At 36.2% G+C, this 22108-nt stretch overlaps 1 protein-coding gene across 9 annotated transcripts in view; it reads left to right on the top strand.

The window, feature by feature from the left end:
* QKI (QKI, KH domain containing RNA binding) overlaps window positions 1–22108 on the top strand; it is a 142656-nt gene that overhangs the window by 58698 nt on the left and 61850 nt on the right. For all 9 annotated transcript variants that reach the window (XM_041404187.1, XM_041404185.1, XM_041404184.1 and 6 more), the window contains exon 3: window positions 3058–3174. In XM_041404187.1, coding sequence (XP_041260121.1) covers window positions 3058–3174 — 117 coding nt within the window. The remainder of the gene's footprint in view (window positions 1–3057; window positions 3175–22108) is intronic.

The following is a 22108-nucleotide window of genomic DNA, read 5'->3' as shown; positions in this document are numbered from 1 at the left end:
CAAGATCCAGTAGTGTTTTGTACATGCTGAAAACTTCAAACATGGAAAGTTAGCAAACTAAGGGAATGTGAGGGTGATGATGCAGAGAAACAGGCAGAGGGAGAGCAACAAGGGTGTAACTGGCTGGAACTTCAGCACTTGAGCTCCACTAAACATTTGTAGTTCCTGGCTTTTAGGATGCTCTTGTGTTTGTGTGTCACTGTCTTCTGTAGGTTGTTTCTTTAGTTCTGATTTTGAGTTCAGGAAGATTTTAGCGCATGAAAATAAAACTCAGGAAAACAATTGTGAAATACCACTAGTGAAAATTTTTCATACAAAAATATTGTATGAAATATTAAGAGATATTAATTCTTGTGGAAGGAGAGAATGACTTCATTTGATTGCTTTTTCTGTGTTGTTGATGTAGAAGCAATTAATCTCAATAGCTTGAGCTACTTCTGCTTCATTTTTAACATAATCTCACTTTTCAACATGTGTGAAGTTAGATACATTCAAAGCAGTGCAGCCTTAAATTGGTCAAATTGATTTCTGAATTCTCTGGGGGTGAGGTGAATCCTTACAGTACTCAAATGCAAAGTGAGAAACACTCCAAGAAATCAAAAGGAAATATTCTTAGCTTTGTCTCTGTACAAATATTAGAGCAAACAGTATCCCTGAACAGAGGTGTGTTATTTATAGAGAAACACGATGCAGTGATGAGTGTGTTTGGGAGACAATATGAGACAAAGAGCACAAGAAATAGAGTTAGATGTTAAGAATGGTCTTCTGGATTTGTCAGATGTCTCATTCTGATAATTCTGTTTGATAGTCTAGCTGGCCTGACAGGTAAGAGAAGCACTAGCTGCAGATACAGCTGGATTCTGACAAAAATGTCTAACTTGAAGGCTTACTCTGTGTTCCTGAGTTGTGGTCTTGCTGGTCACTGCTCTGTCTTTCCAACCAAAGAGTCTGAATTATGTTTTTCTGTGAGTTCTGAGCTTGGACTTTTAAGATGGTTGTCTGAGGATCTGAATACTGACAGTGGTACATTGCTACAAAAGGTAGGGGATCATTTGTTAAAGCAATACTTGGCCATGATAATTGATTACTGATGACTGATTAAGACTGCACCTCAGGTGGGGTCCTGCGGTGTGTTTCTTCATCTTGTATCTCTCACACACTGAAGAAAATTTGGTTTCAACTAGAAATTCTAAATAATGTTCAGAGAACATCAATAAAGTTGCAAACTTCAGGGTAAATTTCCTTACCTCACTTTTTTTTTCCCTGTATCCTGTATAGTTTAAGTTTTTTAATCCAAAATATGTTATTTATTTTTTCTTTTATTTATGATCCAAATTAATGAAACATTAGAGCCTGCTGTTTTTCTTGGGAAATTGAGAATATAGCAGTAGTCAGCTTGTGTGTTGGTTAAAATACTGATTTCAAATCAGCTTTGCAATATTATTTTAGTATTATCAGTGGAATGGCATAGATATCTAAAGTTTTAGTGTGCAGAAGTATGGATGTGGAGAAAAGCAAGTAAGATACTGTACATGTAAAACAATGGTACAATTTTGGTATTAAACACAAAATGTGTGACATGTAGTATTTTAATAATATTTCACAGCTGAACTTTATTACTTGCAGCTAGTTCATTGCTTTGTCAGAGCTTAGTGAATACTTTAATTTCTTATGATTCACAGTTTCTGTGTGTGTTCACAAGTTCCTTTCGTCTTCACTACACACCCCCTCACCTCCCTGTAGTTGATTCAGACGTTGTAATATGTCTTTGTTTTCTGAGCTTGCAATACTAAATAACTTTGGGAGTATATATTCCCAGAATAGTTTAGCTGCTGTGAAACACTGTTAATTTTCTTAAAGAACTTTAATTTGCTTGCATTCATAATTTCTACTTACTCTTAAATCATTTCTGGGCTTTGCAGTTTCATAAGGATTTCAAATACATTGAGTTTTAGTACTCAAGCCCAGTTTTAATTAGCTGAGGAAATGAAAGCCAACAACTTCTTCACAATTCCATTGAATAACTTTGTTTACCGGGATCTGAAATAACCAGAGCAGAATGTTACAGCAGAGTTTCTGTTCTTTTAATTTCTTCTTTGAATTTAATGTTCAGTTTGAAACTTCTTAGTTTATCTATCATTTGAGCTGGTGCGTCATCTTGGCACTGCAGTAGTCACAGAATACTGCTCTGTGTTCTCAATGCTACCATCACTTAGCACTTTTTTTATTTATGTCATAAATAAATAATTTCAGAATGTGTGGTTGAAAATAATGAAAGAGAGAAAGCTCTTGAAAATAACTAAGAAATAATGTTATGTATGGCTAAATGGGGGTATTACTGTATTGAGTGTAGCCAGGGGGCTGTCTGCTGAAGTCAGCCAATTAAACATGAAATGCTTGCTTTATTTGTATGTACAACTATATAAATAACACAGCTTACAAAAAGTGATGTGCTTTTGTTGTGTCTGTATAGACACATACATTTTTTATACATACAAATATTTTATGTATATGTGTGTGGATGTATGTGTGACAATATCATATTTTTAAGAAACATTGCCCATGAAGCCTAAAACAAACACATAAGAGGCCTCATTTGTTTTTTTTTCTAAGGAAATGCCATGGCATGGGTAAAAAAGGGTTGTTTCTGATGTCCTTCCCAGACTGAGTACCCAGCCCATGTGTTTCCTTGCCATGGTGCACCTTGCTGGCCTATGGATGAGCATGGCTGGACAAGTGGTGAAGGAGAGCAGCTTGGGGTTCCTGTAAGAGCTTGAACAACTGAATGAGGAAGAAATTAGGAACTGCTGCTGCTGTAGACTACCTGATGTTATATCTAAAAGACCTAGTTCTGAGACTTGTATCCCCAAAGTTGGGGTCACGTGGGTACTTAATGTATGAAAACAGTAGCTAACTCATTTTTCAACCTGTGGCATTTAGTGGGGTGTCCTAAGCCATTAAACACTTGATATTTTTAGACACAGAAATACATCTTGTTGAATTTTCAACTAATTCTATTTACTTGATTTTTTAGAAATTATTTATTTTTTCTTTCAGTTTAACTTTGTTGGAAGAATCCTTGGGCCCAGAGGACTAACAGCTAAACAGCTTGAGGCAGAAACAGGATGCAAGATAATGGTCCGAGGGAAGGGCTCAATGAGGGACAAAAAGAAGGTAAGGTCTTGAAGGGCAGTGTAGTTTCAGATGCATAATTTTGTTTTCTGATGGAGGATAAGCTCATGTCTCTCATTCTTGTTGTGTTCTTACTATTATGCTTTTTTGTTATCTAGTGTCTTACACTGACTTAGTAAATAACACAGGCTGTCCTGAAAAAGTAAAATGTACACACTCCATAATTCTGCAATTGGGAGTCTTAACTAGCAATTCTAAAGTATTCTTAAGTAATGAGTAACTTAGAATTGTGTCACATTTCATAATGTAAAGGTAAAAATTGAAGTTAAATGTGTTTTTCTAGGAAAGAGCTGTTAACCTCAAAGGTCTTATTAATAACTTTAGTGTATTGAATTACCAAAGTAATGATTTGTGCATGGAGTGTGAATTGGAAAAAAAAAGTTAAATGTATTTCTGGCAGTCGCTTCTGTCCGAGTGAGCCAAAAAGCACTGTGTTTCTGGCTTTGTTTAGTGTTCAGGTGGAGTTGCAAAGTAATTTGGGGTGTTCTTGCCTTGTCCTGGAATAAGCATGCTCTGCCCATATAAATGGGCAAACTGCACAATAGAGCCTTCCTGAATGTCAGGTTGCTCTCGTGGTAACTGTTTTTCCAGGTTTATTTTCTAGCTATTTCCCTCTACCTCTGGCTACTGCTGCAGAAGTTATGACAACATCTCCACTGTAGTTTTGAATGTTTCCTCTTTGTTCCCAGAAATACAAGAAATGTCTTTTTATTCTTTTTTAGGGGAAACCCACCCCCCCCCCCCCCCCCCCCCACGTGATCAGCCACATAATACATTCTGTTGATCCATATATAGTACATAACAATTACAATAGAGAGTTAATATCTACCCAGTTAAACATTTTCTATCCCAGACCCTGTGAATGTTACCTTCAAATTTCATTTAATGTCTCTTGTTTTCATAATTGCTGGAGCACTGTTACTGTCCTTTGTCTTATTTTACCATTGTTGTAGGTTTTGGAGTTTGTGAAATACCAGTTAGAGAATGACAGAGTGGTGGACTCAGGCAGAGTCACCATGTCCAGGTTTCCTGGGATCATGTCCAGGTGGCTGCTAGGTGTAGTGTCCTCCCACCACTGTGCTTCAAAACCTGTTCTGTGGGAAGTCGTCTCTCTAGACAGCTTGGGCAGGTTTAATTTTTGGGGAAGTATTTTTTGACTGACTTCCCCCTATTCTCCATGCCTTTTATTTTTAATTGTACTTTTTGACAATTCACAGAAGATTAGGCCGTGGGAGTTACTGGAGTTTTGTATTTAAGAAAAAGATTAGAAGAACTGAGACCCACCTGAGTGAGTCACCTGTTTAAGTTTAGTAAGAAAATAAAGCTTCCTTTGACAAGGACAAGTATGGCAGATCAGATAAAACCTCATACACATGAAAATCTAGAAATTGATCCAGTCAGTACTTGAATGACAGTTACAGCTTCAAAGCTGACTTCTCTCATAATTTTTAAACATGAAGTACTTGACCATTGGTAATTTAATGAGATAATGCTGCAGTTAATGAGAAATATATTTGAATGATATAATATTGGTATTTTTATACCAAACAGTATGATACAGGTTGTAAATCAGTGTTGAGTGCCAAATAATTTTTTTCACAAAACTGATTTTCATGCCATCCATTGCTAATATTTTCAGCTCATTTGCTTTCCTGAGTTGATTTGGATTGGTCATTAGTTTACATTTTTAAGAGCAGACTTTTTGGTGCTATGCCACTGTTGACGAAGTAGAAAGAATTTTGTAATCCTTGATTATGATGCACACTAATAAGATATTTATTGTAAAAACAATGATTTGGGAGCTGATTTAAGACATGGAGATCACAGACAAAAGACAGAATGAGTGACATCTGTCAGTCTGGGGCACAAGTACACATCTTACTGTTGACTCTTGTCTCTTTTCCTGATGAATTGTACTTACAGATGAACTCCCTAGTCTTGCAGTGCATTTAATGATAACCACCTTTTTTATTTTCTCAAATGGTTTCTCTCTTTGCAGGTTGTACTTCAAAATGCTAATGAATATCAAAGTATAAATACAGAAAAAATAATTTTTTTTTCATGCCAGATTAGAATAAATTAATTCTTTTTTTAAACCCTTTTTTTAGAGTCAGTGTTGTTTGGAAAAGTCAGTATTTTAGATTTTTTTTTCACTCAATAGTTTTGAAATTTGGAAGAGTTAAGAGATGCAGGTTAATATTTTAGGTGTATTTTGTGAGCATGATTTATACCTGCAAATCTGATTTCTCAGTGCTAATTATAAAAGAAAGTTTATTGGTTGTGGGAAGGAGTAATTACTAAAGCAGTGTCAATCTTATGTGACAGCTACATGGTACTAAATACTTGAGTAAACTGTCCATGTGCTTTTGCTGCCTTGCTAGTGGTTGCAGAATCCAAGAGAAAATACGAAGACTGACATTCTGGAAAATAAAACATCCAGACAGGCTCTGCAGAGAATTTTCCTTTGCTCTGTGATGCTGTGAAAGAAGTAATGAATTAGGAATCCTTGTCATGCGGCCAAAACACTTGAACTGGCATTACATCTTTAAACTTGCTGACAGATTCCCCCCAGAAAGCAGGGGAAATCCTCAAATTGTTTGTATTTGAGGCTCAGCTGGTAATAAGAATATCTCTCTAGGCAGCTTTCAACAAATTTAAAATCAAAACCTTAATTATTGAGAATACTGTGATTGGAGCCTGGGGGTACTTGAAGGAGATTATTGGGAAGAGGAAAGGGGTTGCAGGCATTTATCTAAAGCTAATGAATGTGTAACTTTATTAAGACCAAGGCATTTTTTTGCTCAGTCTGTGTGCACCTTTCATTAGGTGGAGAAGAAAACTAGTAAGTTGCCACCAGTTAAAGCATGTGTATAGTGAAGACTGTGCAATGGTGGGTAACCAAAACGTTTTTTTCGCATCTCCCTTGTCTTACACAAATTCTGTAAAAGGGGCATTGATGTGCCCATAGGGAGTCAGCCCTGTGCTCTTGAACACTGCCAGTATCTCACTTTAGAGAGGGGTATGAAGCCCAACAGCACCAGGCTGATGGCTTGCGGCAGTGTTGGTCAACTCCTTTGGGTTTTTTCCATTTCTTTCTACTTTTAGACAGGAATCTCCGCTAGAATGAGAGAGCATAATTCATTTTTACTTCACAAGGAAGCCATCTCGTTATGATATACAGAATTTTTTTCTTACAATTGCTAGTTTCAGATAGAAGGGCAAGCAGCTATGCCGTTCTAAATTTGAAGAACTCTGTGCCTTCATCCTCTGTAGCAGCATTAAGTCTGTTGCACTTCACTCTGTATTATATGATTTGAACTGATTTATGGTTTCTGACCTACTTGTTCCAGCTTACTTGTTCCTACAATCCTGCTCACCTTGCAAGCAGAAACATAAGGTTTCATGAAAGACATGCTTTCATTTAGTACCAGTCTTGACCTTTGACTTGTGCAGAGTTGTTTTAGTAAATAGATAATTCCATTTCTTTAAACTCTCAATTTTTCTGTTTTTATAGTATGGCTAAAAAGGAATTAGAAAAACATTGTCCTTGGTACCTGCACAAAGTTTGAGGAAAATATCAGAGGGGAAAAGTTTATCTGTCTTGTGATCAGGATATTTTATTTAATTTACATGCTATATAGTATTACATCTTTGTAATATTTTTTTTTTTACCTTTTAGGCTTTGAAATGTCATCTGATAAACTTTGTTTTCCAGTGGAAAGGCTTAAACATCCTGTTTAGCTAATAAAGTGATGTTAGTGACATCGGATAATGCATTGTTCTGTCTTGTTGAGCAAGCCCTGTTATTGTCCCTTTAATTATAAGATGCTTAGCTTGTATATTCTGTATAAAGTACTATGTGTGAACAGATCATCAAGTTCTGGCGCTGACACACATGTTGAAATGGAAGATACTTAGCATGTGCAAGGAAGTGAAGTTGTTCTGTGTTTCAAAATGGAGGGCTGAGCAGCCATCGTTGTTCTTGTACTCCAAGAGTAAATTTCTTGGCAGAGGCCTGTTGCCTCTAACACGTGCCTCTGCACAAAAGCATGCCAGTGCTGTTTGATAATCACGCCTGTCTGTGGTGGCAAATGGTGCTTTGGAATGGCAGTTTGAAAAAATCTTGTAGCTAGTTGCAAAGGTGGGGTTTTTGACTCCTGGTCAGTACCTTTAGGAATACTAGGGGAAAAAATACTTTAAATGACTGGGGACAGAGACATGTGAAAGTGAAAGCAGTTTCATACTCATAATACCTGACTAGAATGACTGTCCTTTTGTTTAAAAAAATATGCTTTTTTGACAATGCTGGTGAAGTTTCTGGAGGTAGGTCAGATGCTTACTTTTACATTTATAACTGTAACTATCAGAATCCCTTGTCAATGTCCATCCTTAAGGATGCTGTTTATTAAAACTGACCTCTAGTTACTGGAAACTGACTGAGACAGTGTGGAGCAGCAGCTCAGCATGTTTGAGATGCTGGGTTCTGCTTTGTTAATTTCTGTTGCAAATCAAAGCTGGCAGTGTTTGATTGTTACCTTCACTTGAATGGCCATCAACTTCCATATTATCCATTAAAAGCCATTGTGTGAGCAGGCTCCTGAGCAGAGTTTGAGACGTGGTTTATATAGCATGTGTCCTGAATCTACTGCACTCAGGTTATAAACCTGGAATAGAAAATTACTGAAGGCATTCAGAATGAAGTGTTTAAGATACTATCCTGGGAACTTCACGACTTCATAAACTCCTAGGTTTTCTACATTTCCTCTGAACACACTTTTTCATAAGCATGTATGTCTTGATTAAGTTTGATTTCTCAAACTGATCAGGCTTGGGAAACATTTTTTCATGCTTAATTTTTGGCTACTACAATAACTGGCCTTTCATAGTTAAACCAACTCCAAACAAAAAAGTATTAATGTAAACTTATATATTCCGTGTATCACAAATGCTGTTTTAATAAAGATGTTTAAGAATATACTTTGTGCCTTCCTAGAGGTTCATTGTCAAACATAAGATGTGCTAAAAATATTTTTGGTTGCTTGTAAGCTAATTTTTTTTTTTCCAGTAGTGGGTACCTCAGGAAATGGGCTTTTCTGTTCCAATTTCAAAACCTTCATTTCGCTTGTTACTAGCTATTTTGAATTCAGGAGGAATAGTAAAGAATGGTTAAAGCATGGCCTCCTTCTCTTTTCACAGACAAAACAGAGGTCTCGAGTTATGTCCCTGGTAGTATTTGAGCCAGTGACCCTTCCAAGATATTACACTATTAGCTAATAGCATAGACAAAAAGAAATCACAGGAAAAAAAAGTCCTTTTACCAAATTTTTGATTTAATTATATAATGAAATGCTAATGATTATTGAATTTATAATTCTTTTAAATAGCATTTTTACTAGACAGTGGTGAAGGTAATAGATGTTATTTCTCACTGACAGCAGACCCCTTTTAAGCCTGTTCTGGGGGGTTTTGTGCTTCAGAGTTTCTAGAGTATTATCTTTGGAATCTTACCCTCATACATCTTTTCTTTAAATAAAAAATGTTCAGTTCACAATGACAGCAGTGAAGAATGCATGCACAACTAGCATAGTTATGTATGGGAATGCAAATTTTACAAGAGAACATTTTCCTGAAGTTTTATATAAGGTTTGACAAACGCTTCTTATTTGAAGTAATTTATTTCAAGAGTATTTTCATAGCAGCCAGGGGAATGCTCTTACTTTCAAGAGTGGAATGGTTTTATTTTGAACGGGAAAAAATTAGGTGCCTGAGGACCTTAAAAATTATTACAAGGCAATATTAGTCTTTCAGAAAAAATTACTGATACATATCTGATGCAATGCATCTTTTAAATGGTTTATTTCATACATACTTCTACCCTTTATTGGCTACATACCGACTATATCCAGTGTATATTGGATATATTTCTACATGAGCTCAATACAAAGTTGCAGCTTTGAGCAGATTTTAACACTGCTAAGACATGGGTTTTCCTATGTAATGTGAAAAGTAGCTGAAGCCTTTGGCTATGATTAACTTTGCTATCAAAAATTCTTTATATTTATATATTATAATTATATATTCTATATATTGTTCTGAGAGCAGTTAAATTGGTTATTGAGCTAATTAAATATGGAAATAACTGACTTTAACAAAGTAGTTCTTTTTAATGCCATTAAGTACACTGGAAACTGTGAACTGTAGAAGTGTAATCAAAGCCTTGCTAGTTGAAATCAGCTTGTATTATGCTTTCCTTATATTTGTTTTTCTGTCTGTTCCCTGTGAGGAAAAACCCTATGAACAAGCAGTTTGAGAATCTAGATTTATTTTGAAATTAGAGAAAAGTAGCATGAAGTGTAATGGAAAGAAGTATATCAAGGGAATCCTGAATCCTTGCCTGAACATCTGTGTATAAACAAGTCTGGTTTATAAATTAAAATGCTATGCCTGTTGAACAGGAGTTGACTCATCCTGTAGCATGGCAGAAGTTCTCTTTCTGCAGAATTACTCCTCAGCTTTTGTGAGGTGGGAAGCACACAGAGTGTTAATTGTGTTCCGAAAGGTTCACCAGGTTTCTGCTCACAGTGGTTTGTATCTGGTGTTTGAATAGAAGTTTAGAAAGGCTTGGGAGACTGCACACAGAATTGTTTTCAGATGCTGACCAAATTGTCTGCAAAAATCTATCTGCATTTTGTCTAGCAAAGTAGCGAGGCAAGGTTTAAATAATGAAAATCTACTGTAACCTGAAACTTTTTTTCATGGTGACATTTCCAGCTTTTTAAAGAATTAATGCTGCGATAATGTTGTTTACCAGAAATAATTTGTATTCAGGATTGCATTTTCAGTGTGTTTGTTCAGTATTATGCAACTGTGGGTGCAATTCCATGTGGGAAAGGCCGTACTTGGTTTGAGGCTTGTGGGAATTTTCTCGTGCCTGCGTGAAGATTGAGTCTGCTGAAATGTGGGAATGGAGTTAGAGCTCGTTGTTTCGGGGGAAAGCAACATCGCTGTGTGATTCCTGAGTGGCTGTCACTTCCTGGCAGTTATTGGTTCTCCTGATTTTTTAGGTGGCTTCTGGCAGGCAGAATACAGGCAGGTGGTTGTTTACCGTTAGTGAATGTGGCTCCTCAGGGTCTTATTTAGTGATTTGATTGAGACTGATAGGAAGGCTCTTTAGCATGGAGTAAAAGAGTAAGAGACCACTGTTGTTGAAACCAAATACTTAAATTACTAATTGAATATTTAGAAGATAGATATATTTGACTTTGTGCTATTTTATTGTTTTCCAAATAGAGACAAGTAATCTGTTCTATTGCAGCAAGGTCCTGGATTCCTTGCCAACTATATGGTAACAATCACCAAGTGTAACTCCTAAAGTGAGTGACGTTACTTTCCTTAGGTTTTCTGGCTTAGTATTAGCCTTTGTCATGCCTAGACTTGGATTGAAATGGATATTGTTAATCACAGGCTACACTGCTGCTATGTATGGCCTACAGTACCATCCATTAAGCATATGAATGAAATTCAGGTAGCTGTGTAGCTGTGAATAAGGATGTGACAGTATCCTCACTTTAGAGTTTATCCAGCTATAGTAAACAATATTTTATTGTTAGTCTTTACACTTTTAAAGTAGAGGGGGCCATTTATTGACACGTGGTTGGATATTTTTTTGTTAATGTTTCATGAGAGTGATTGTCTTCTATCTTACAATTTTTGCATTTTTTTCAAATCTTTTTTAGGCAGTAAATGGGGAACGTTTTGATAAATACAGGACTCACTGAAGTGCATGCACACTGAATATATCTTGAAAAATTTGCTTACAACTCAAACCAGTTCTGTTTAAAATATGTGTTAAGCATATTCATGAAAGGATGAAAGCTTATTTAAATGTTTGGTAAGGCCAAGTACACAAATCTGTTTTTCTGTTGTAGAGAACTTGTTACTCTTAGAGTAGTAGAACACTCCAAGCAATGCTTGGAGACTGTTTAACTTAGTAGAATCTGATATTCTGTGTAAATTTTCTGATTTAAGTGCCACAGTCTTGCCATGCAACAAACACTACACACAGTATTTATGTTTTCTTGATGCATTTGTTCATGTTAGTGATTCTTGAATGTAATTTCAGTCATAAGTTAATTCAGCACTACATTCCTACATGACAGACAAAATTTTGTCCTAACCTTAATAGCCTGAAATGAAGAAAAGATTAGGCTGGTTTTGGGTGTTGAAAGATCTGCAAAACAGTGATTGCATTCAGGCTGTAGCTTTCATGGGCCTGACAGAATGGTTTAACTGGCAGCTGAAGTAACAGGAAAACTCTGGATGCAGGAAAAAAATGGGAATGTCAAATTATTGGTTGGTTTCATAAGAACGTGTTACAGAACTATGTACAAAATTTTATAAGAATGGATGAAATCAGTAGAGGGAGGAGATGTCTAGTCAGTATAAAAATGTCAATAATTTGACACAGTTGCTGGGAAACACCAGGATGTTTTGATGTGTGAAAAAACTAAAGTTTGTGGGAAGTGAACATATGTATAGTTCTGTGGCAAGTAACCCAAAGTAATTTACAGAGCAGTTATATTTTCACAGCCAAAGCTACAGGAATTTTTTTTTTTGTTTTCCTTATTGAGTCTTACAAAGAATCATAGAATATACTGAGTTGGAAGGGACCTTTCAGGATCATTGAGTCCAACCCCTGGCCCTGGACAGGACACCCCAAGAATTAAACCAGGAGTATTGTCCAAATTCTTGTTGAACTCTGTCAGGTTTGATGCTGTGACCACTTCCCTGGGGAGCCTGAGTCTCTCTCCTTTTCCTCTCTTCTGCCCTTTCTTCTTCTTCTTCTTCCTAGTGTTTCTGCTACTTTGAACCTAGGTCAACTTTTCTGGGTTTTTCCCCCTCCCTCTGTTATGAATTTCTCCCTTGTTTCACAAATTGTATTAATTTTCCTTGATTTGACCTGAGGTATCTCTTAGTTCTTTCTGGAAGTCTTCTCTGGCCATCTTTTTCCATCTTGGTCCTTGAGTACCTCCTTCTCACTGGTCATATGCTTTATACATTATTGTAATAAAAGGAAGGTTAGTTTCTATGGTGCCTCATTTATTCTCTGAAGATACAGTTAGATGATATGAAAGTGCACTAAACTGAGTTTTGATTTCTAGCAGCACTTTATATATTTGCATTATGGTAGCAAATGATGCAAACACTGGTGTTTAAAAACAGTTGTAACTGGGGAATCTGAGTAATGCAGGCAAGGAAGATTACACAAGGCAAAAGGAAATAATGACACACTTCCCATGCTACTAACTAACACTTTAAATTATTTAGCCTGCATAAGACTGTCTGAATGGGAAGAAAAAATCCAGCACAAAAATACACAAAGAAAATGATTTCTGAGAGTCAGGGTGATAATGCAGATTCACCAGTGCGTTTGCCTTGAAGTTACTGGGACATGAACTCTGAATGTAGTGGCTTTTGAAGAGTAGATAGCAAAGTTGCTCTCACACTTGGCTAGAAGTTTCTGTAGGCAAGTTTTAGGTGTGACATGAGGATTGAGCAGAAATAAAAGGTTAAGGTTAATTAGTATCTCAGGTAGAATTCCTGAAACCTTTTTGATTCCTGACACAATTAAAAATAGGCAATGCAATTATGAGCCCAACTGCCCTTTCATGCATCATTTTAGTAGTGTGCTAGTGGTATTTTTGGGTGCACAAACAGAAGGGATTTTACTTCAAGAGCAAAGAATGGCCTGTTAATTGAGTGCCTTTATCTGGCATGTGGGCAGTGAGTGCATATAACATAAATGTTTGGATATAAATACTTATGTTAATTATTATACTCCTTTTTTTTTTTTTCCTCCTGTCTGCTAAATCTGATGTAGGTGTTGCTTTCTACCTAACCTTCCTGTAGTGTTCTGTGATCAGGTGCTGTGGCACGAGGTTGGTACAATTGTTTCCAGTAAGGTCAGCATTTCATGGAGTTAGATGTTCTGGTATGGTGTTATTTAAATATCTGGAGGGTTTTTTTTGAAATTATTTTCTTCAGTATTGATTTGATACTGGTATTGTGTTGGTTTCTTTGTTAGATTTTTTTTTTTAACACTGCGATAGTGAAATGGTGACAGAACTTGGTCTATTCTGTGGTAAAGTTGCTGTGAACTTTAGCAGTTGCATGTTTCTCTTGAATAAGAAATAATTTTCTGGAAGATGGCACCTAGAACATCTCTGCCACTGCTTGTGGGCTCTTTGGAATATTCTTATAAATGTATGTCTGGACTGTTCAGTCCTGAGCCACACAGAACAATTAATGCTTCTGTGGCAGTCAGATTGATAAAGAATTGAAAACCACGTTTAGCTACTGAATGCACCTGAAGCACCTGACTGTTTTAATTGGTCCATGTCACGGAATTATTTTGGAGCCTCTTAAGATTCTTAGCTACTGATTTCAAATATTTCCCATATTTACAACCATATGTATTCAAGGGAATTTATAATTTTTAGGCTGTTGGAGGTCTTGGCATATACTGTAACTGGCTTGCTGAACTTGTGAAATGTACTGTTGCTGATACATAGTTTCAAGAACTAAAAGCTGGTAGTTGACAAAGTTTTGATTAAATACTAAGTTTTATAGAGAGAAATATAGGTTTTTCTGTGCTGATAAAGTATGTTGTAGTCATTTTCTGTCTAGTAGGTGATCCATAAATGACCAAGCAGTCTTTGAGGTGACTGTGAGATACTCCCATGTTTCAAATTGACAGTGCTGGAATTGAATGTTCACTTAAATTTTGACTGACAGAAAGACCTAGAACTTAAATCTCTTAGCTCACACTGACTCACAACAGCATGAATCAGAAAAGGTCTTAAGATAAGCTGTATAACAAATCAAAATAAGTGATAAATTTTCAAGTTACATGGTTTGAAATACTGAAGCTACTCTGGAAATTAGTATGCATTGAGGACACAAGGGTACTGCAAATACCAAAATTGGTTTTTGCAGCCTGACTAGTGGAATTTTTCACTATCCAGCCTTTTAAATGATAAGTTCAATTTAGTTTGAAATGTACCTTTTTGGAATAGTTCATTTGGTAGTAAAATTAAGCCTCCTTAAAAAAAAAAAACCAACCCAGAGTTCTCCATTTCAAAGAAAAATCAGATATACTCCTGCAGAAACATTTTGAAGAGGAAAACACAGTTACTATTGATTATGTGTTTCAGCTCTTTTAAGGAAGTCTGATTTGGTTATTGCAGGCTTCAGACCTATTACTTGCAGTCAAATATATGGTTCATGACTTGTAGTAAAAGAATCTACCAGGTAGAATAAGGTGTAATGATTTTAATTAAGTCATACTTGGCATCTTACTTGTGTTCCTGTTAAACTCACTTGCAACTGGCTGATTCTGCAAGTCACAGTATTAAGTATGGGGAATTTGATTGGACAGTGCTGTATCACCAGTCTTGCCAGAAATGGGCAGGAATGTGGCATTTTGAGCATGCTTTTTGGAGCCTGGTATTTTACAGTAGTAGATACAGGATTTTCCCAGTGTCTTCTTGGAGGACCATGTAATAGATGCGGGAGTGTTTGCAGGAGACTGAGAGGGAATTATTCAGATTCCCCTGTCAGCTGTATCATTTTTTGTGTTAGGCTGTAGAGGGTAGGAGTTCAAATACACAGGTTATGTTTGTTGCTCAAACAGTTGTTTATAGTGACCCTTAGGGAAGAAGTAACAGATGGAATATAAACATTGCATAGGCAACAACAGCAAGCAAACAGGCCATGAGTTTTACCTTACTGGCTGGTTAAATAAGGCTCCTGTACTGCAAGGGGACAGAAAGAGAAAATCACCTTGAGTATTTAAGGGAAGCGGGGGGAGGAAAGGAAATTTGAAGACCCTCAAAATGTCAAATAATTTGTCACATACATATTCATCTGTTAGCTCATAAATATCAGTTCTTGTAGAAAACCTTTCCAGCTTTTTCTTAGATCTGACTTTGCAGAATGTTTTGGGGGGCCTACAGCTGGGCTTCAGAGCTAAACTGATTTTTTTTCAGGTTTTTGAACAGACCCCTGAATAGGGCATCTCTTGTAATTTTTGCTGCTTTCCTGGCCTTGAAAAAGGATCTGTGCTCCTGTAAGAGACATCTTGAAGGGTGGTTGGTGATTATGGAATCAGCTAGGAAAACATTTACTTCAGTTACCTAGCTTGAAAGCTCAGCCACAGCTTCCCTTGTTGGTGTACATTTCTGCACAGCTGAATCTCTGAACACATGGGCTTGCTTTTAGGGATCTTTCCCCCCGGCTCCTGTTAGCTTGGAGGTGATTTTGTGATCTTTTAGAGAAGCAGCTGACCATCCGTTTTATTCTTCAGTTTTAGAATTTTGCGCAAACGAGTTTTCAAATTGTCAGTGGTTAAGATTATTTTATAGACCGGTCCATATAGTGTTGCCTTTTTTTTTTTTTTATAGTAGATGCTTTTTCCTGTTCTCTTCAGAGCTGCTGCCAAACATCCTTTCCCACCATTTTAACCAGTGATCAGTAGATCTCAAGCTGTGGACTGCTTCCAAGGGAAATACGTCACAAAGACCCAAGAACCTGTATGTGGTCTAGATGCATGGGGAATTCTAAGTCTGTACTTGTAATAGAAAGTGTCTGTGTGGGCCTTCAGGGGAGAAAAAGAAAAAGGACAGGTGTCAGAATGGCTGTTCCTGCCAAAACTGTACTAACCACATAATTTCATAGTGACTTCCATTATATGAGCGTATTTGTAAGATACAGTGGAAAATTTGATAATAATTCAGAATCGATTTTCTATAAAGGATGAAAAGATATTGATATTCACAATTCAGTGATTTTAGCTGTGACATTTACTACTAACATGTTTGTCATTAAATATATAAATGAATGAGTTTTGGTTAATTTCATGATGCAGTAAGTTTCGATATTGATAACAGCAGTGGTGGGAAAAATGCCCAAAGAAGATGATACGTAGCTTCAGCTTAGTTAACCACTATCATGAATATATTCAAGTAATTGTAAGATCGATTTCGTTCCCTGATGAGCGGTGTTCTGAGTAATGTGCGCTCCCATTGCTTCTAAAACACTGATAAATGCAATCTCCTGGAATGTTTTTAAGACAATAGCTATTTAATGAATAGCTTGTGTGTACGGGAGAAAAGAATAAGCTTGATTGCTTACAATCTGACATTTGAAAAAGCATTTTTTTTGGATCTCTTGTATTTGCATATCTAATTGCTATGTAATCAAAACTAAGTGAACTGTAGCTGCTTGAAACTAAAAAATGAAAGGCAATCATCTTTAAAGGGGGAGATACCCCACTCACACGCAAGCCTGTCTGAATATTAGAATTATATTCTTCTTGTGTTTAATTATAGGTGTCTGACTGAGCAGTAAATTTATGCCTGTGTATTAAAGGAGTGAATGTGACCCTGAAACATCAGCTTTCCTTTGTTGAAGCAAAGCATTCGCATTGAGAGAACTTAACAGTGTTGTGTGTTTTGGTGATAAGGGATTGTGCCAGAGTAGCTGTTAATTACCTGCTTTGTTTGATATGGAAAGTAGTGGTTCCACACTTTTCTTCCCACCAGTGACAGTACTCAATTAAAACTTGTATTAAACAGTGATAATGCCCTCGTTTATCTGGTGGGGAAGACGTGAGGTGAAGAAAATTAACAGAATATTTTCATCTGTTTGGAGACGCTTTGGTTTTTCATGAACCTAGTGAGAGGAAGGAAAAATGAGTTTTGTCCTTTTTGGTGTAGTAGTGTATGGTGAGCTTTGGTTATTTTATTGTTTAAATTTTTGGGAGTCTTGAATCCTGCTGTTTAATAACAGTGGCTATAGTAGAAGCGGAAAAAAAGAAACCTCAGTTCCAATGTTAGAGTTGCAAATTTCGAAGATGCTTGCTCTTATTCCTTCTCGTTCCTCTGTGTGAAGCATCTGTTCCCATTGGTCATTATTTCAGTGGTTTTTTGAAAATATATTGAATCATGACGTGGCATCTTACATGACAGATTTTTTTTTTTTAATTCAAGTTTTTGACTGAGTTTTTCTGTCCAAGTATGTGAAGCATGTTTTCTAATCCAGTCTGAGATGGACTTCTCTAAGTAGCCGCTATTTTTTTGCATATCTGAACAGAAGTAACAAGGAGTAAAGCAAAGAAGTTGGCATAGAAGATTTGGTAGTCTTTGGCTATTTCAGATACCAATGCTAAAGAATATTCTAACAGTGAAAATAAACTATATCAGGAGGCAGTAAGAAAGGGTATCAAATTGTTATAATAACACTTAAATGTTTTGTATTTTGTTTATACAAAAAAATTAAGGAATGGGTTGGTTGCTTTCCTTAGGAAATTTGGAAGGTCTGTGTTCAGCAAGCTTGAACAGCTTTATTCTGGAATGAAAGCTGAATGTTTGACGCTAGACTAATTTGGCCAAAAATGTGAAACAGTAAGTGAAAAGGAGTAATTACTGTAGCAGCTTTAAAGGGTGTACACGAAATTCTTTTGAGGAGCTCAGTGGATATGGTAATTCAAGTAGAACTTCAGAGCTTCAGCTATTAGGTGAATAGAGGTCACATGCAGAGTAAGAGTGGTTGCCTGCAGTAATTAGGCACAATTAATAAAGTTTGCTCAGAAGGCATATTGCGTACACTGAATGGTTCGCAGTAATGACTGGTCTTAGAGATAACCGTACACAAACAAACAAAAAATCATTACAGATAAAACAGTTTCTTAAGAGAATTTGTAAGGTGTGGACTTGAAAGATTTTCTTGTTTTCTTGAAAACGTAAACAGTGTCATCATTAAAGAGCAGAAAGCTAGATTTTATTTTGTAGTGGAACATTATAATACCACAGGATGCAGGTAAAGTGGTGTGAAAAATCAGGCTTAGGAAAAAAAAGTTTTAATTGTGTGAATTGATCGTGGTTTACAGAAAGAAGACCAGAAAGCGCACTTAGATCATAACTGGTTTATTTTTTAAGCAGTCTGCTTTTCTTTTAAAGTAAATGTTCTTTTGGGCATATTAACTGATAAATGTCATTAAATGATTATATTTAATAATAAGTTGCTACATGATTATTGGTTATGCTTTCTGTAGGTAATTCATAAAGTCAGTAAATGTAGATTAGTTCCTACCTACAATTGCCCTTTCATGCCAGGTAAACAGTGATAAGCATTAAGTAAGAACTTGATAAGGTGTTTTATGATCTGGCATTTTGAAGTGCAGTTATCTCTGTCTGTTTCATTTACAGTTTTTTCCGGTTTTCTTTTTTTCTGCACTGTAAAAAAACCCCATGGAATGTGAGTTTGACATGCATTCAGATTAGCAGACGTACTTCATGGCACAGCAGTTCTGCAGCAGACTGTTCGTGTAGCTGTGTTAGCTCATCCATTTAGGATTAGGTTCTGCAGTGATTAGAGGGCTTCCTCTGCTCAGACATTGAATGGTCATTTCACTTTGTAGGTGAGCACTGCAGACCACACTGTCCAGCCACAGACAATTTTTGTAATCCCAAAGCCACTCTGTTTAGGTTTCCTCAGACTATCATGCATTCTGTGTGAATTCCCAGCCTCAAATGAAGTTGAAGACTCAGAATGAATTGTCTTAAATGGACATACTGTATTTTTTGTTCCCTATTAAAAAATGCAACAAGGCTGTCACATTTTTCTGCTTAAATCGTTTTAATTGCATTTCATTGACTTTGCTCACTTTAAAAAAAAATATTAGCATTTTTGGAGTATTTTCTTTGTTATGTGTTCAGTTACAATTTCGAGGAACTCTTGTATTCGCTTTTAGAGAAACTTCTTTCCATATACAAAATTTTCAAATAACGTAATATCCAATTTTGAATAGATATTAATTTTCTGTATTTTCACATAATCTCTATACACAGATCTTCTTGAAGAGAGGAAAATTTCTGTGCTGAAATTATATGCTGTGTTCAGGTGTGGAAAAGAATGGAACTTTACAATTGCCTTTCCTGGGCCATTTTTGACGAGCATGCTTTCCCTTTATTTTCTTTACTATTCTTGTAGGACCTTCAGTTCCTTTTGGCAGGAATTGCCATGTCTGATTGTGCTCCAGAGTGAAGTTCCTAAGTCTAAGACTGAATGGGAATTCTCTTTTCCAATCTAAGATTTTGGGGGGGTTTTCCCATTTGAGAAATGCCAGCTACAGTGCAGAAATATGGTAATTCTCTGCACTCTCCCCATGGACAGTTTTCACAAATTTCATTAAGAAGCAGAACAAAAATGATTGTACACTTGGTCACATAGGAAAAGTTCACTTTCTTGGTACACTCTGAAAAAAAAAGTTTAACTTTTCTACTACTAAACTTTAGGACATAAAAATTCTAGAAGCTGAGAGCTTGCAGCTCTCCAAATAGTCATGCAGAAGAACGCTGTTAAGCATTCTGTTGACAGGGTTTATGTACCACTGAGGAAAATTCAGACCCTCTATCTCCCCCTGTAATCTGAGTTGATGGTACTTGTCGTTTGAAATATATATACACCTGCTAAACATGCTCTTTTCTTTGTCATGAAAACAGTCCTGCTGAAAGCATGTCGTAAAACTTGGTTTTTATTGCAGAAGTACACAATGAATCATAATTTCCTGCAGGCTCAGATCCTGCCTATGTAGGATCAACAACTAAAAAACTGAAAATGTGAACGATATTTTATTTATGGTTGGGACCTATAGAGTATGTCTCACATTTGTACTTGCAGGTTTTGGCTGCATAACAATGTACTTGGTGCATCTGCTATTTGAAGTATTCTCTCTAGTGAGGTCACTCTGAGCACAACTACCTAAGATTTTATAAAGTACTCAGCAATGATATTGATGTTCTTTATCCCTCCTGTCCATTTTTTTAGCCATTTGGGCAGTTGAGAATGAGGTTAAGGTGTGAAATTTAAAAATTTACTGTGAAAGAAAGTAAAGAGAATTTACCGGTTAGCCCTTGGTATATCTGTGCCTCAAAGCTAAGAATTTTCTTTAAATCAGATTTTGAGTAATAGAGATTTCTCTTACAGAAAATGTGAAGAATCCATCTAGAAACAAACTTTAATTCCCTGTATTAGCAGAGTCAAGTTATGATGACCTTGGATACACTCTAAACCAATTTTTAATGATTACTGTCAGAGCAGTTCTTTTTCTATTGAAAAGTAATGGCCTATGATATATTGAAGGCCAGATTAAATCATCCTGACTATTCCTTTTGGTCAAAGTCTCTAAAACTGGGAAAAATAACTAGGACATAAACTTAAGTACAAAAAGAGGCATAATGGGTAAGATGTGTAGAATAAAATTTCAATGTAGTATAATTTACAGTCTAATTTATCAAAATCTTCCAGAGATCACAAAGCTTTTGTTATACCTGTACATATGTATATACAGTGTGTTTGTGTGTGTCTGTGCTGCTGAAGTAGACAACAATTCTGTGATCGAGTTGCATTTTATGTGTTTGTGGGTTTTTTCCCCCTGTATCTGGTTTTGTGCTTCATGGGCTTCATACATTCCTATATGCTAAAATGAAAACAGCTTGTTGGTAAAGATCAAGCTAAAATTTTGGTACTCCAGTGTGGTTTGTTTACATCTAATCTCAGAGAACTAAAATCTTAATAATGTAGAATTTTTTTTTTCTTGATACATTAAATGCTGTTACTTTGGTCATGCTGTGTGACATGCATGTAATAGCCAGTTCATCATTAATCCTGAGCAGTATTCATCAAGGAGTTTTAATGATTAGAGTAGTGGTCTTTTGTTATATGTCTTGTTACTGGCCTTAAATTAGAAAAACTAAAAAACTAAACTTCCTTTAAACAGGCAGGGCTTTTGGAGATTTTTTTGCTTGTTTCAAAAAAAAAAAGAAGTAACGTATCCTCACCTATGCAACCAATTTGAGACTCTGAAAGGCAGTTATTAAAAAGGAAGTGAGGCAACACAGCCAACGGGAAATGCAGTAAGTATAAGATAAATAAAATTAGGCCTGAGGGATCAGGAGGAAACTGAGAACAAGGTGTTAAGTCTCCTGAAAATTGTGACAATAGTCACAAAAGGGTTTTTTTTTTCCTAATGCTTATTGATCTGTGATTTTTGCAAGTACATTTTCTAAGATGATAAACAGTTTCTTGCTTTCTCTGAGATTTTTCATACATATCAAACTAGATATTTCAGTTCTAGTCTGTTCACTCAGTCCTTCATACCAGCATTTACAGTGGTTAATAGTCTTAAGAGACACATAATTACTTGGAGGATGGGGTGAACATTAGGACATAGAGGACTTGCAGAGTGCGTGGAATTCAGTGTCCTGGGACTGTGTGTGGTTGGTGACATACCACCAAAAAAACCCCAAGCTTATTCCCGTATATAAAGGCAACATTTGAACTGTACAAAGTGAAAAGCTCAGTGTGGAGCTTTGTACTAATGATTTCTGAAACCTGGAGTTTCAGATATTACATGCTTATTCAGAGGTGATTTTGCTGGTCTTTGGACTCTTCGTGAACATATACAGTGCAAACTTTATCTTTTGGTGTAATTCTTCATTATCTTTGTGCCTTTTCTTATATAGGTATATTAGAAAAACTGTTACTGTGTTTTTGAATATTTGTGGCATTTCTGTATACTGTTGCATCGTCAGAGGTTTAAGAGGTTATTTGTTGGTATCTTCAGAGTAATGAAATAACATCTCCTGTCTAAAATGGGGCAATATTTTAAAACGCCAGTAGGTGTGTTATCCTGCATGTCATATCATGTTAGAGCAAGCTATTAAAAGAGTTTGTATCTGTTTAAGTGCCCAAATACAAACATCCCATCTCGCTTTGAGCCACCTCATTTTTTTTTTCTGATGTTCTTTCCTGATCCATTGATTTGTCTGTGTATTTCATGCTGTTGGTCTCCTTT

The sequence above is a fragment of the Onychostruthus taczanowskii genome, unplaced genomic scaffold, assembly GCF_017590055.1.
Source record: "Onychostruthus taczanowskii isolate IOZ18803 unplaced genomic scaffold, ASM1759005v1 scaffold21, whole genome shotgun sequence".
Taxonomy (NCBI): domain Eukaryota; kingdom Metazoa; phylum Chordata; class Aves; order Passeriformes; family Passeridae; genus Onychostruthus; species Onychostruthus taczanowskii.
This window is presented reverse-complemented; position numbering and strand designations above follow the sequence as displayed.